At 38.2% G+C, this 15009-nt stretch overlaps 1 protein-coding gene across 2 annotated transcripts; it reads right to left on the bottom strand.

Annotated features, from left to right (window-relative positions):
- Positions 1-4748: 4748 nt before the first annotated feature.
- Positions 4749-14068, bottom strand: LOC146331170 (eukaryotic translation initiation factor 4E type 3-like). Of its 2 annotated transcripts, none has more exons than XM_084727784.1 (7): positions 13737-14067; positions 10995-11067; positions 9845-9939; positions 9169-9229; positions 9015-9081; positions 8700-8855; positions 4749-5548 (listed from the first exon to the last, which is right to left on the bottom strand). In XM_084727784.1, exons 1-7 carry the CDS (start codon positions 13919-13921, stop codon positions 5502-5504), a joined length of 684 nt encoding a protein of 227 aa, XP_084583910.1. In that variant the 5' UTR covers positions 13922-14067; the 3' UTR covers positions 4749-5501. The 2 variants fall into 2 exon arrangements, with proteins under 2 accessions (XP_084583910.1, XP_084583918.1); XM_084727792.1 differs by lacking the exon at positions 4749-5548 and adding an exon at positions 6756-7099 and having other exon boundaries at positions 13737-14068.
- Between the last annotated feature and the right edge of the window lie 941 nt (positions 14069-15009).

Below are 15009 nucleotides of genomic sequence, written 5' to 3'. Positions count from 1 at the left end.
AACAAGTTTTCATGCACGCCTCAAAGGTTGCTTTTGAAATGTGGCAGCAGCCTTCTGTAACAATGTGTATGTTGGTGCAAATCACAGAAGAAGAGCAGCGTTTCCCTAAAGATCAAGAGGTTTTACTTTGTAGCTTCTGCTAGCTGTTTGCCTCTGATCATTAGAGCAGTACCTCTGCTACTGGCTGGTGAATGCTTGCAATGTCTGACTGTGGATACAATCGAGTTTGTGAGATGGCGAGTGCGCTGGTCCACGGCAATTTTGTAACCATTTCAACTGGCCGTGTAAGTGCAGTTCAGCGTGGGTACGATCAGCGCAGAGTGGAGGTAGATGCACTCTGTGCTGCTTTTCTAAATTACTGACACGCCTTCTCAATGCATTTTATAACCACAGGCGGACACACTGCAGACACACTCTGTAGTGTAAGTGAGCTGTCCATGTAATAGCTCAGCCTCAGGTCCCGCACAGGAGATATTCACTGCACATCTTGTATATTTGGTCGTCAGATCAAAACAGCTCATTTGACGTGGTTTGGCTCTAGCTTGTACAGAGTTCACTGTGGACAGTAACAGAATTGTTGTTGGGGTTTTTTGTTTGTTTGTTTCGACAAATCATCTGAGTCAGACTGCACACTTTTTGAAATCAATCACAATACTTGCACAAACATTTGTATTCATACTGATATGTGTCATAATGTAAAAAAAAAGTGCAATATCACATGTGAAATTATCATATTAATAATCAAAACATGTAATAATGCATCACATGCAATATAACCTTTCACACATCTGAAACATTAAAACCTTAAATAAATTATTTTAATTACAGTGAGCTTTGAAGGAACAGTTCACTCCATAATAAATATTTTCCCCCTGGCCTAAAGTGCTATTTATCCGTCTAGATTTTTTCATTTTTAGTTGCCAAGTTTTTGAGTTCTCGTAGAGATGTCAACAGCACTGTCTCTTTACAAAAATCATGACCCGGTTACTCAAAATAATCAACAGACCTTGTTGTTACAGAAAGAAAATAGTTCTTACATGAGACTGCTCATCACAGGGTCTGTGGATTATCTTGAGGAATCAGGTCATGATTTTTGGAGAGACACAATGAATTTTTCAGATGTTTTTTTTTTTTTTGGTGCTTTGAGCACCACAAGCAGAGTGCAATTTAGTCCCATTATACTGGAGAGAAGGCAGACATCTCTACGACCATGAACTCAAAAACTCTGCAACCCACACCAAAAAATCTAGATAGCACTGACCAGTGCATTTTTGAAATTGGGGTAACTGTCACTTTAATTGTAATTAAAAGTATTTATTTAAAGTTTAATGTTTCAACTTGTCCAGGGTGTACCCTGCCTCTCACCCAGTGTCAGATGGGAAATGCTCAAGCCCCCCGTGACCCTTCGGGAATAATTGGTTAAGCGGTTTAATGTTTCAGATGTGCGAAAGGTTTTCTTACATGTTAAATGCCCAAATGGAACACAGTACATTCAATATTCAATAATAATCAATATGTATTTTTGATTTTAGGGTGAAGTGTCCCTTTAAATCCTTCATTATGGACAATATATATTTGTGAGAGAATAAAGCAATGCGCAATGCAATATTATTGGGCAGCCCTAAATACATGAAGGCCTGTTAAAACCCGCCCAGTCTGAGCACAGACAAGTCCAAGTCAAGAGTGAGACTCCAGAACAAGGCCAACAAAAACAGTCCTATTCCAGCACAGGTCACAGAACCTTACCTCAACTCTGGTTAGTAACATGTAATCACCTAAGACGATACACTGGTCTCATACAGCCAGGATTAGGAAGTTGTAGTGTGGCCACACATATATTAGACTCAGTCAAGATCATAGAACAACTGATTGAATATTTAAATCCAAAATGTTAAACCATGATGTTGAATAATATAATGGGTTGATGTGACTTCACATGAGGCGTCAGACCTTTCATAATCAAGACTTCTTAAAACAGGACGACAGGAGACTAAGCATTCAACTTTCAACATGATTGACTACTATGGACAAACTTGGGTGGGTCTGTACATGATACTGACTCTGAAGTCATCTGATTGCAACACAAATATTATCTGGAGCTCAACTTTTAGTGACTGAAACACTGGGATCATTATGTCCCTGTCAGGTTTTAGTTGTATGTTTTTTCAGTTCTCAAACTCCTCTGATTGTATTTGAATTTTGTCTTAAATCCTGCAACAAAACGACTGTGTTATATGAAAGGCACCGCTCGTGACAAAGCCACAAAGAGCCTAATTTTGCAGTTGCCTGCTCTACAAAGCATTTTTCAGCTTATTGCACTGGTTTTATGTGGCCCACAACTTTACTAGTTTGGTTCAAGCTCACCGCTGTCATCAAATCAGCAGCAGCTGTTTTCGGCGAAAGGCTCTAATGAACTCGCTGTGCACTACCTGCCCAGCACCAAACAACAGAAAAAAATTAGTGACTGCTAAAACATGTGGAGGAAAATGCTTTTGATCAGTGGGATCTCAAAAATGATTGTTAATAGGAATGAAGAATAATATATATGTGTATGTGTATGTCCCTCTTTGACCTAAAAACTATCCATAATGGAGCATTTAGAAGCTCAACAGCCTGATATTTTCTCACAAGCTGGTGGAGACCAAAACAGAGTTAAAATGAAAGTTAATCTCAGGCTTACATCTGTGGCCAGGCATGTGACTCGAAATGAATGTCAACAGGCAACTGTTTGCTCATGCATTAGCCATATCAACTTTATAAAGTCATAATGTCAATGTGGTATTTACAGCTTGTTGCGCTGCTCCTAAGTGAACAAAAAACAATGCAGTAATGACAATGTAGCTTTAATGGACCTTCTTCACTGAATATATTTGGACATATCACAGTAGGAAAAGAACAGGTTTAACAATAGGTTTGTTTAAAAGCTTACACTAAACTGAATTGCTGGCTTTAACGTGAATAATAGGCCTACCTTTAATGCATGAAAAATGTGCAATTTCAAGGTTTATTTAAAAGCTGATACTAAACTGAATTGCTGGCTTCAATATGTATAAAGAAGCAGCTGAAAGAGTTGGAAAAGTTGGAATGGGTCTTCTTAGTATGAATGGGATATAAAAGTTAATTAAAAGTCATAATGTATGAAAGATGTGGAAAATTCTAAGGTGTAAAAGTATGAATGAGTAGATGTGAGTTGGAATGCTTCCAGCATTCATGCTTATTAATAAAATGAGTGACAGCTGAATTTCACGTAGCTGCTTCAGTTTCAGGGTCCTGATTTTGCTCATGCTGGTTCACTGTCACACTTCAGTAAAACACAGCCATTGTTAATGTCACCAGTAACACCAGTGCTTTTCCTTTTCTGAGGAGTCAAAAAGTCCGCTGTTAAAAGACTTATAAAAAATTAAGGTATGAGCAGATTAATGTAAATTCAGACACATAATGAAAGTGATCTTACCTTCAGTCTAGAGTCACTGATGCTCACTGCTTCCCTGGACTTTATAATATTTCTCTGAGAGGTATCACTCATCTTACCTTGAGAGAAATACTAGTAAGATTATAACGTGAAACAAAACTGATGAACTGGCACTAACTGGCTTGGCACATATAAAAGATGAGCTATTGACTAGGGCTGAACAATTAATCAAAATTTTATCAAAATTACAATATGCACTTCTGCAATTTTGAAATCCTCTCAGAGGTTCAATATTTGTTAAAGTGTAGATCCAAACATCACTTTAAATTAAATAGATTCTACAAACTTAAGAAAACGTCTTTGTTTGGTCCAGATTCTCACAACATAATCATCTTACTGTACAATTTTTGTAAAAATGGGAATAATGGTGTAAAAATGATCATTTCCTCTAATACCACAAATCATATCAGATTTGTAATATCAGTCAGAATGATTACATTTAGGCATTTTTTCAAAGTCATTCAGCCCTAGTATCAACACATTCCCCACATGCCAGAATGGATAAATGTTGGATACTTGTTGTTGATGATACTGTACTGTGCAAGAAGAGACACAGATAATTGTATTTTCATTTCCATTTTATTTACTTTGTCCATGTCACTGCAAAAATTATGTTTACAAAGGAAATATTGTCCCCTTATAACTAACTTATCGACCAGTCCAAAGTTGATCTATAAAAGTGGTGTGATAATAATATCAGAAGCATTCAGTTTACTGTATTGTAGCCTACACTGCAATAAAATAAGAACATGTTAACTGTGTTAGTGAAGGTAACTCAGACTGGGTGGTGAGTCTCCAAATGTTTGTAAAGGGATCTGATAGAAAAATATGTTTTTCTATTTTTGCTATTGATAGTGGTGGAATTTATCACTGTGGACATGATCACACGAGTCAGGTTGGTGTAACTTATGGTGTAAAATGTTCTTTTCTGACTTTTTCTTGATAATTAAATTTGACATATTGTACATACAAATCATGCTAAATATGGAAACAGCATGACCTCATGTTAGTTTCCTAGAATTCTGCATGTTTCTCTCTGTGTTATACTTATAAGGACTTGGTCCAATAAGCAAACTTGATTCATTGGCAGGAGAAACAAGCACAGACAAGTACTGAGGAGCACCACTAGTCGAGCACAAAAATGTGCAGCATCTCTTCAGAGTACTACACTAAACAATCTGTGACTCCATTTAGTAGAACAGAGGGTCTACTTTCAACACGTGCATGGAGAGAAAATGTCAAACGCAGTGTGGCTGAGAACATTCAAAGAGGCACCTTTCAAGATGGGTTTTGCTCTTTTACTAAAGCTGTAAAAAAAGACAACATGTCAGAAACCAAATCTTGCTTTTCTACTTAGGGCAATGTCAGTGTTCAGATATGTTCTGATTCCCTATGATGGCTTTGTAACTGAGGGACACTGTGATTGGAATAGGTAGTCATGTGCAATATTTCCAAGTGGTACCCTGATTTAAGTTTGACGTACAGTTGATGAAGTTTCAAGAAACCGAATAGGACATTCACTCCATCGTCCGAAGTGGAAAAACTCCAGCTGAATAAAACACCATTATGATACAAACTTCTTAGACGGCAGAAAAGTGCTTTGGCACTGAGTAAGCTGACTTACAACATGACATGATTTGAAATTTCTTACATATTAAAACAGTTAAAACACACTAGATTATGTCGCTGCTACCTCTATACCAAGAAGAAATTGTGAGGTCCATAGGCCGTGCAGAGAACAGGACCGTGACAGTGCAGTTCAGTATAGGAGGAAGTCGAAACCAACATGAACTCATGAATTCTGGATGAGATTTGTGCTGGATATACTTTCTCTGATGAGTTCAGAGCTTTAGGACCCACGTTGAGATGAAACAAGGCATCAGTCATTAAAAGTTATAAAAATATATTGATAACATTTCCTTGTTGGATGCAAAATAATATCCTTGATTAGGTTGTGGACAGCGCCTTTATGACAAGGCAGGTACAGAGTCCAGATTAAAATAAAATAAAAAAAAAAGTGCATTACAATCTAGTGTCTTGGGCGTCCTCCTTCAAAAGCATGATGCTCCATGTGAGCTGAAAAAGTCAAAATGGTTCATGATGAGTAGAAATCCTTCTGTTAGGCATTAAAAATAAGCACTGTACATGCAAAACACCATTCAGACCTTGCTTACAGAATGACTTTTTTTGTTTTTATATGGAAAAAATGCATACCTATCTCGAGGGTAGGGTATTCTAAATCTGGTAAAATCTGGTGCAAATATGATTGTCAAATATTGCCCCCTGGTGCTTCGTAACTGAAGTTACAGGAAACATTTTTTCTCCATGACAATGGCTGAGCATGCAGATGCTGCGGCCAGTAGTTCATTCAAACTTTGTTAGATTTTTCTTTTATTTTTTTGGCTTTATTGCTGAACCGTGTATCATGTTAAAGGAAGCGTTTTTGTGTATTCCTGAATTTGATGCTTGCAACATTTTGCATAAAAGCTGGGACAGGGATGTGTTTACCACTGTGACTGGACTGCAGGTCAGTCTAGTCCCCAAACTCTTACTATGAAGCCGCACTGCTGTAACACATGCAGAATGTGTCTTGGCATTGTCTTGCTGAAATAGGCGGGGACAACTCTGAAAAAGACGTCACCTGGATGGCAGCATATGCTGCTCCAAAAGTTGTATGTACCTTTTAACATTAATGGGGCCTTTACACTTACCCATGATGCCATGGGCACTAACACACCCCCATACCATGATGCTGGCTTTTCAACTTTGTGCTGGTAACAATGTTTATGGTCCATTAACTCTTAAGCCCAGAGGACATGATGTCCATGATTTCCAAAAACAATCAATTCTCAATAACAAGTGGTGTGGACTTATTTTGTGTTGAGACACATTGTTCTTAACCTGTTATATATTAACCTGAATTTTTGCCCACACAGTTTTTTGCAAAGTTGTGAAATTCACCCAGTCCATGCTTGGGAACAATAGCTTTTCAGGGATGTCCATTTAATACTCAATCATGATACTTTTACCTGTTTCCAATTAATCTTTGTAACTTTCGAACATCCCAAACACGCTTTCTCAAGGCTAAAACACACCACTGGCGCAGTGATGCGGCATGGCATGTGACATGTGTAATGTGCCATCATGTACACATACATGAAGCACCGCACCGCAGCGAGTCACCCTCATCCAGGACACTGGGCTCAGGATATTTCTCAACCTCAGCATCTCAGACCCTCCATCACTCCCTTCAAACAAGCGTGTGTTGCCAGCTGAGCTGTCTGTGCAGGAGAGCAGAAACAATGTGGTCTGTAAAAGTGCCTGTGTGTTCTCAGTTCTTTGTAGCTTCCAAATGAATATATGTGGTTTGAAGACTAGTTTCCTGAGTTTGCTGCTTCATAATAAAAGCTTTTACATAACAAAACAAAAGGGGATTTTTATGTTGAAGAATTTACAGGAGGTGAAACATCCAGCACCAGCTGCTTGACTAAAGACAAGCACTTTTGAGCTAAAAGACACACACCTCAGCAGTGCTGAGACGTGAATCCTTTTCCATGCTGGACTGATGAGCCGAGTCAAGACAAACAGCACAAGTGTATGTTAAGAGGCTTTAGTCTCTGCATTGTTCTATACACACGAGAGACAGAGACGAACAGAACACACTGAGCTGCCATGCAAGCAGAGGGAGAGAAGAGCTGCCAGGGGAGACAAGGTGCAGGTAGCTGCAGGTAGAACAGTGGAGTTGGAGCACAGCAGCAACAGTTGAAACTACAGTGAAAAGCAAGAAACACATAAGTAAATTACGTCTGTAGTTGGACCAACATTGTACTGAAGCACTAAAGAGCTGTGTCTTCGGGTGAAAAGGCTTTTTTTTTTCCAGGTGCAGCCACACTGGGAATATGACAGTGGCATAAAGTCCCACAGGGCGGCATGGCGACACACGCAGGCATGTGTCTGCTGCCACCAGTGTGGGGCTTGTCCATAGAAAATGATGGGGGGCGGCTGTTTCGATGTGGGGTGTCCAGTGGTGGGGTGTTTTAGCCTTCAGTGGTTTGTTGCCCCTGTCCTAACTTTTTTGAAACATCAAATTCAGAATGGATGTATATGTGCAATAACTTTTAACAGTTTGAACATTAAATAGTCTTTGTACTGTATTGAATTGAATACAAGTTGAAAATGATTTGCAAATCATTGTATTCGGTTTTTATTTGCGTTTTACACAACATCACAGTTTGGCTTGTATGTTCTATGTGGACTACAACTTTCATTTTGTTGTGCACACAGTGTGTCTTGTATTATGATTAATAAATTACTTTGATACCTTAATAACAGAAGCATCACTGCACGTCTCTTTGCTAGTTAACATTACACTTGCTCTGATGGCAGCAGGTAGCCTACTATTAGATAGTAGCTACCCTAAATACAGCTACAAGACGTAAAGCTAAACTGTCTAAATCGCAACTATATTTCACTCGAAAGGATTCCAACACCGAGACGTGTAAGAAATATTTTGAAACAATTGCAACATTGCAGTTATAAACGGCAGCATATATCAAATTGAATGAAGTTTCTAGCAACACCCGGGATGCACAGTGTGCGACTTCTTGCGTGACCCCATGGTAAGAACATGAGCCAGCAGTGTGGGCCCCTCTGGCCACGGCAATGTGAAGACAGTTATCCCAACCTCGGCAACATGGAGATTCTTCTTAAGTGCTAACAGTGTTTTGACAGTGTCTTTGTGCTTTTTCTTAAAAGTATGAGTTCAGGTACCATTACCAATTAAAAGCATTGCTTTAGATCTGGTATCTGAAAAGCACTTCAAACAATATAATCTCACAGTTGAACCTAATGTAGCTCCATATACTGTTGGGAACAAATATCTAACATGTAGTAACAAGACTAGCATACGTATATGTGCTTTGTGGAGCAGTTATTAAGGTATATGGACTGTTTCTCTTAATGCCCTTTCTTCACTGTCAGTACAGCCCTGATTAGCCTACAGACATGAACACTCCTTAAATCATCCTCTGGCATGCTTACACGCTCTGGTTGGAACCACGTCCTTCAAACGTGCACAGTTAAACCCAAAGTACAGATGCACACTTCTTTCACCAGTCTGACTTGATTTATGATATGCAGTATTTTCTGACAAGGCATCTGCAAAGCTTAAGCTCATTTCCATTTCTAAATCCAAAAGCAAAGTGTAAAAAAAAATGGGCATACTCACACTTATAAAAAACAGCTTTAAAAGTTATGGACGGAAGGAGCTCGTAGACTTTCCCCAAGATATTTGCGTCGTTAGCAAGAGATGCATCTCTATTCCAGATCTGTACAACGTCTTCCCGATCCCGAACGCTAACACTGACGCCAACAACCTCGTCGTCTGGAAAACGAACAGACAGCGGACACAACAGACTGTGAAAAGATATTCATCAATTAAACTGCTGCGTTAGGAAAAAAAGCACCTTTCTTGCATCTATGGGGAATATGTTTTCTCCCTCTGAAAACCAAACATATCAATTATAGGCTTCTAATAGCTCACCTGAGGCACAGTAATCTGCAAACTGCTCCCCAATAGTAGCAAGTAATAATTCTTTCCAAACTGCAGACTGAAACAAGCACACACAGAAGCTAATTAATAATTCAGGTATTTATATTATGTGATATTACTATGTGAAATGGAGCACAACACCTACAGCGCTTTCTTTTGGTATTTTCATCTTCCATACTCCTCCTTTTGCATTGCTTTCTTCTTCCCTGTTGGTGGAAAAGAAAAATGGATACTTTACCATAGAGCGCATAAAGTAAATCATGTTAAAACTGATACATAAAACTGTACATTTATTGGAAAGAATATCCTGATTTCATTTGAGCTGCCTGTTTATTTCCTTGATTTTTAATTTCTTCTTTATTATTTTTTTTTTTAATTTTGCCTTCATGTTGTTATTTTATTTTAAATAAAACGTTTTCTAGCTGGCAGTCTTCTTCACTGCCTTTTTGGCACATTGCTGTGTTTCTTTATGTTTTACTGCCACCAGTGGATCACTGGAAAAGTGTGAATCCATAGCACTACTACAGTAGAGGTCAAATCTCCACAAGAAATCTTTAATATATGCATTACTGAATATTATGTATAATAGTTAAGTGATGGCCTGTAACAGTGTGATGATTCATCCTTTTATGACATATTTAAACTTTTTACATCCTTTCCAAGTTAAGAGGGTGCTATATTGTAATTATGTCTGACAAAACAAAAAAAGTTATTACATTACAAGGCAGTTAATGCATGAACTACAGTCATAATGTCTCTCTGTTTGAGCTGGTGTTAAGCGGATGATATCATAATATTTACAATAATAATAACAGACTCACCAGAGTGGCCTCCGTTCTCCACGCATTAAGTGATAGCTACATCTCAAAGGCAGGGCCGTGACTGGAGGGATGTTGTTGTATACACTCCAGAACATCTGCAAACAGGACAGCAAACAGGTGAAATCTACAGTGTGTTGAAAAGAGATGATTTTCTTTCTTAAAGCTCCAGGAGAAAGTTACAGTTACTGTCACACAAGAGCAGAACTTTGTCTCCTTCATCCAGTTTTTATGTGGTTTATTTACAACACTGCAGTATATTGACAATGGCAATAAGGCTGAGTCCAAAAAAACAGACATCAAAGCATTTTTACAAGTTGTTTTGTGTCTTCACATCAGACATACGCACAGCTATATCACATTTTGCTTGCCGGTGTAATTTCAAGGTTTTGTTGTGGCGGGCTTCCCCAAAACCCAAACACTCCTCTATTATTGCTCTAAACCACCCAGTGTAAACTGAGGGCGATGACCTGTGAAAAGCTTTTGATTTTAGCTTTAATGTCGATGAACATGTGATCTCAGAGTTTGACTGTCTGTATTTTGTGTTTCAGAATATTCAAACTGAAACTACAAGCCTGTTTCAGTTCTATGTTTACAAGAAATATGAATGTAAACAAAATTTGAACACGAACATGAATAGAAAATTGACATTTAGATATAGACAAATATTCCTAACATATGTACAAAATGTAATTTACATGAAAGAGCTGTACAGTTTTTTCCTTTTTTAGCTTACTGTGCTTAAAGTCCTAATGATATCAAAACAATGGCTTCCCCTCAACGTAATACAAGCCCTCAGAGCATCATATCAGAAGACAGTAATTTATGCACTGCAGCGTAAAGTAAACACACAGATCAAATGCTACTGTCACTTGTCTTGCCACACAACAATATGTTACTCAAGAACAACAGTTTGAAATCTTTGAATTTCACAAGAAAGAGCTGATGTAATCTGCTGTCAATAAACCATGTGCTACATGATTCATGATAACATAGTTTGAATCCCCCCCCCCGCCCCCCTGACTGACTGACTGACTTACTCCCTTTCATCACGGAAGCTCTTCTCAAGCGAATCAGACTCTTAGCCAAGTCATGCATTTGATCTCTTTGCTCTTAAGATGATGACGCTCTTAAAGCTGACACCGAATCTCACCTGAACGCTTTGCACCGTGTAGATCTTCTTCAGATTGGATTCACATTCTGCAGCCGTCGTGCCTGGTAATGACCTGCAGGAACAGGCGAAAACTCAGTGATACAATGACAGAGACGAGGACAGAAACAAGCTGACGGTGCTGCTCACACACAACACATGGTCAGGGTTCATGTTGTGTTTTTTGGCTCAGCTAATCTATTTTAATGAGCGCAGACAGTTTGTTTATTTTATTTAAGAAGGGCCAGTGCACATTATGATCACTTAAGTCCCATCACATATATGTGCCAGATTTAGTCATAAAGGCTAATTTTCATTTGCAGACCCTGGCAAGTTGATGGTATATTACATGTGTATATATAAACATTAACAATGACATAAAAAGAACAGAAGCACAGATAAAGGCAGAATGATGCCATATACATACAAGAGCGTGAGTGAACAATTAGTAAAACAATGACATAACCATATAACCAACAACATTAAAAAAGATACTATAGAAAGGCACAGACAAAAAGCACAACACAGACCAAAGAACATAACAACAGACAAAAGCACACAAGCACAAATAACAAAAAAAGGTGCCATAACCATATGACGAAATTCTGGTGCATTCTATGGCAAATTAATCAATTTATTTAGTCATTTATTAATTCATTTTTGATTTTGCCAGTTTTGGTCCTCCACAGACATGCACTTTGCAGAATGATAACTCCTTTACAATCTATTTTTTGGTCCTGAAATCAGTGCCGAATGCACCTTAACTCAACAGACACCAAGCTGTCTTAATTAGGGCTGTAACTTACAATTAATTTTATTAATGATTGAACTGTTGATTACCTTTTCTATCAGCTGTTAAATCATCATTATTATGTAATTCTGAGAGCCCCAGTGTGGCCTCTTCAAATAGTGTCTTTCTTTTTGTGAGACCAACAGTTAAAAACCCAAATGTCTTCAGTTTACATAATATTAAACAGAGAAAAGCCGCGACTTGTCACATCTGAGAAAGCAGAAAAAGTTAAAACTTGTTATTTTTGTTTGATTAAACAGCTGTAATAATTAGCTGTAACAAAGTTAACTGAATCTAGATTTCAGAGTCAGTGGGGTCAGTGGTCTCTCTTGAGTCCTTTGAATGGTTTTAGGTTTATTCATTAACATTTGACTCTGTTCAAGTCAACTCGTTGAGCAGAAGAGATGACTAATCCAAACTTTGGAAACCTTTGCTCCAAGACAAAACATAAAACAAGAAACAAAGCACAAACGACGAACAACATTCCCAGAATCGCACAAAGAGCAGGAAAGACACAACATAACATTTAGCTTGAATTTTAATGACATGTTAAATGATATGTTTAATGTATTACAGCTTTACATTAGTCTAAGATATCCTGCATATTAGTTACTGGAGAAGGAAAAGCCTCTATTCTTTCACCTCAAAATCAAAGATGCATATTTTAAATCTAACCTGTAGTGCTAAAATCCAGTTATAGCTTTGGTGTGAGTTTGTGAGTTTTTGAGATATCAGCCATAGAGATGTCTGCCTTCTCTCCAATATAATGGAACTAAATGGCACTCGGCTGCTCAAAGCATGAAAAGAATACATTTGAAACCCTTAACAGCAATGCCTCTTTCCAGGATCCATGACCCACTTACTCAAAATAATTCACAGACCTTGTTTACAGCCCACGCTAGGACTGCACAATTAATCACAATTACAATAAAGCTGCAATATGCCAAGTGCAAACTCCAAATCGCAGAACCAGAACCAAACTGCACAGAAAGAAAAAAATGTATGAGAAAACAGCATTATAATGAGGTACTGTAGCACTGCAGAGATGACCTGGCCTAAAATTATTGTTCTCCAGATGAAAGAAAACATGTTTGTTTGGTACAGAACACAATAAACATCACATCATCGTGATTTTAATCTTTTTTTGTTTTCAGTGAACGTGAAAACTGTAATGCAAAACATCTTGCTCTGACTTTTTTTTTAACCAAATTGTGCAGCCCTGTCCATGAGTAGATCCATACTGAGCTTCCTCCTGCATGGACAGACTAAATTTTAAAATGTGTCACTGTTATCATTATTCTAATACTTTTTTATGTGTCTATATTTCAAGATTCTGATTGTATCAAATATTGAAATAATTAGACCAGTGTTTGATATTTACTTGGGGTAAATTAACTGTCATATGAATCGCTTAAAAAGTAATTGTTAGCTGCAACCCTAGTTTCATCATATTTGAGAAAAGACAGACATCTCCACAAATGATATCTCCAAAACTTTGCAACTCAAACCACAATTATCTAGAGGGATAAATAGTATAATGGTTGAGAAGAAAAACATAGTACTTTTGATTTTGAGGTGAAGTGTCCCTTTAACGGTGGTACTTAGAAAAAAAAAGGAAACCCACTCAGGCTTCCCTGCTGGGAAACTGAGATAAAGTAAACTGAAGTGCATGTTTGAACACCCAAAAACTGACTAATAATCATGTCCACCGTGCTTCTCAGGAGTCGTTACCTTGTTTAGAGACACAGCTGTGAAAAAGTGAACTTTTCTGTGGAGTCAGACTCGCTGTAGTGAACAGAGGACGGTCATGTTCAAACCCTCTCCCGCTACATTTGCTCTGGAGGCCTGCGGAAAGCTGTGGCCTTGAATGATATTTTTCCTCCATCACTCCTGCTCGTCCTCAAACTCTAAACTCACAGGGAAAAAAAAACCGCGGAAGAGAGGACAATTGTTACCTGTCCAGCCAAAACGTCCACGGCGAGTGCAGAGGCAGCGCTGTCGTCTCCTCTTGTCGGTGCTTCTTTGTGATATTTTCCAACTCTTTCTCGTCGATGTCAATGTTGTTTTCAGAGGAAACTGTCTGTCCGCTCAGGGCGCCTCTGTCCATCTGTACGTCTGTGTGACCCGCAGGGAGCGCCATTACAGCCGCCTAACAGCTAATATTGTTTAATATCCTCTCTATGAATCCCCTTAATAAAAACACCCGGTTTGGCTTTATCTCCAGATACAGAAACACACCGCTGCCGCTTTTCCGCCTACCGACTGGTGACGTAACTGCGTCACTGGGCAGAAACGACGCAGTTGGTCCATCCCAGAGAGCAGGGGGTGAAAAAAGAGAAGAGGCCTCACTCTGACTGTTTTTCAGCGAGCACAAATTGACATGAATTAATAACTTTTTTCGTTGTCGCTGTTGTAGGCCTAAAGCTATTCTTACATTCTCCAATAGTAACAATGTTATTTAGGAGAATTTAGGAGTTGCAGCCTCAGAAAGATGTATGTTTTTCTTTCTATTTTTCGGTCAAAAATGACTCTTTTTAGAGTAAAGGTTGCTGACCCCGGCGCCGGTCTGTCGTTGGAGCGTGGAAGCAGACTGGACACCTGTCCTACAGGTGTAAATACATTCAGCTACAAGGCTTGAAAAGACCAGCTTGAGAAAATGATAATGTAGAGGTCAACTACAACTGAGCCATTCCACTGAATCAGTGCCTTTTCTGTTCCCAGGACAATACATAAATACATGAAAAGTGTCTGTATAATACATTATATTTTCAAGCAAATTGTCCTGATCGCATACATTATGTAAAAAAAAAAAACACTGGAAATATAGGACTTTATCTTTTCATAACTCTTTAACACTACATTTTACCATGAAATAACATGATTTGAATCATTCAGAAATCTATTTTTTTTTCTATTACTGTGTGACACTATTTCCAGTTTAGACATTTAAATACATTTTCTCTCCAGAAATTCATAATATTTTGGTTAAAAGACACATTTTAGATGCTTAGTTTTCACTCAAACATCCCCCCTCTATGGGATCTTACACAAGTCACATGATCAACAACAAGTAGCATCACTCCAGTCTCCTAAAGGCCAGACTGTTTTCTTTTCTGTATTTTTGATTATATTTTAAGTATGACAAACAATCTCAGTGCTGCTGCTACTTAAATTAACATCGAAGAAATAAAGATAGTTTTGGTAAACTTTTGCTATATGGCTGTATTT

Source organism: Lutjanus erythropterus, chromosome 2, assembly GCF_056507025.1.
Source record: "Lutjanus erythropterus isolate fLutEry1 chromosome 2, fLutEry1.hap2, whole genome shotgun sequence".
Taxonomy (NCBI): Eukaryota; Metazoa; Chordata; class Actinopteri; order Lutjaniformes; family Lutjanidae; genus Lutjanus; species Lutjanus erythropterus.
The sequence above is the reverse complement of the archived record's forward strand: the minus strand, read 5'-3'. Positions and strand labels throughout refer to the sequence as shown.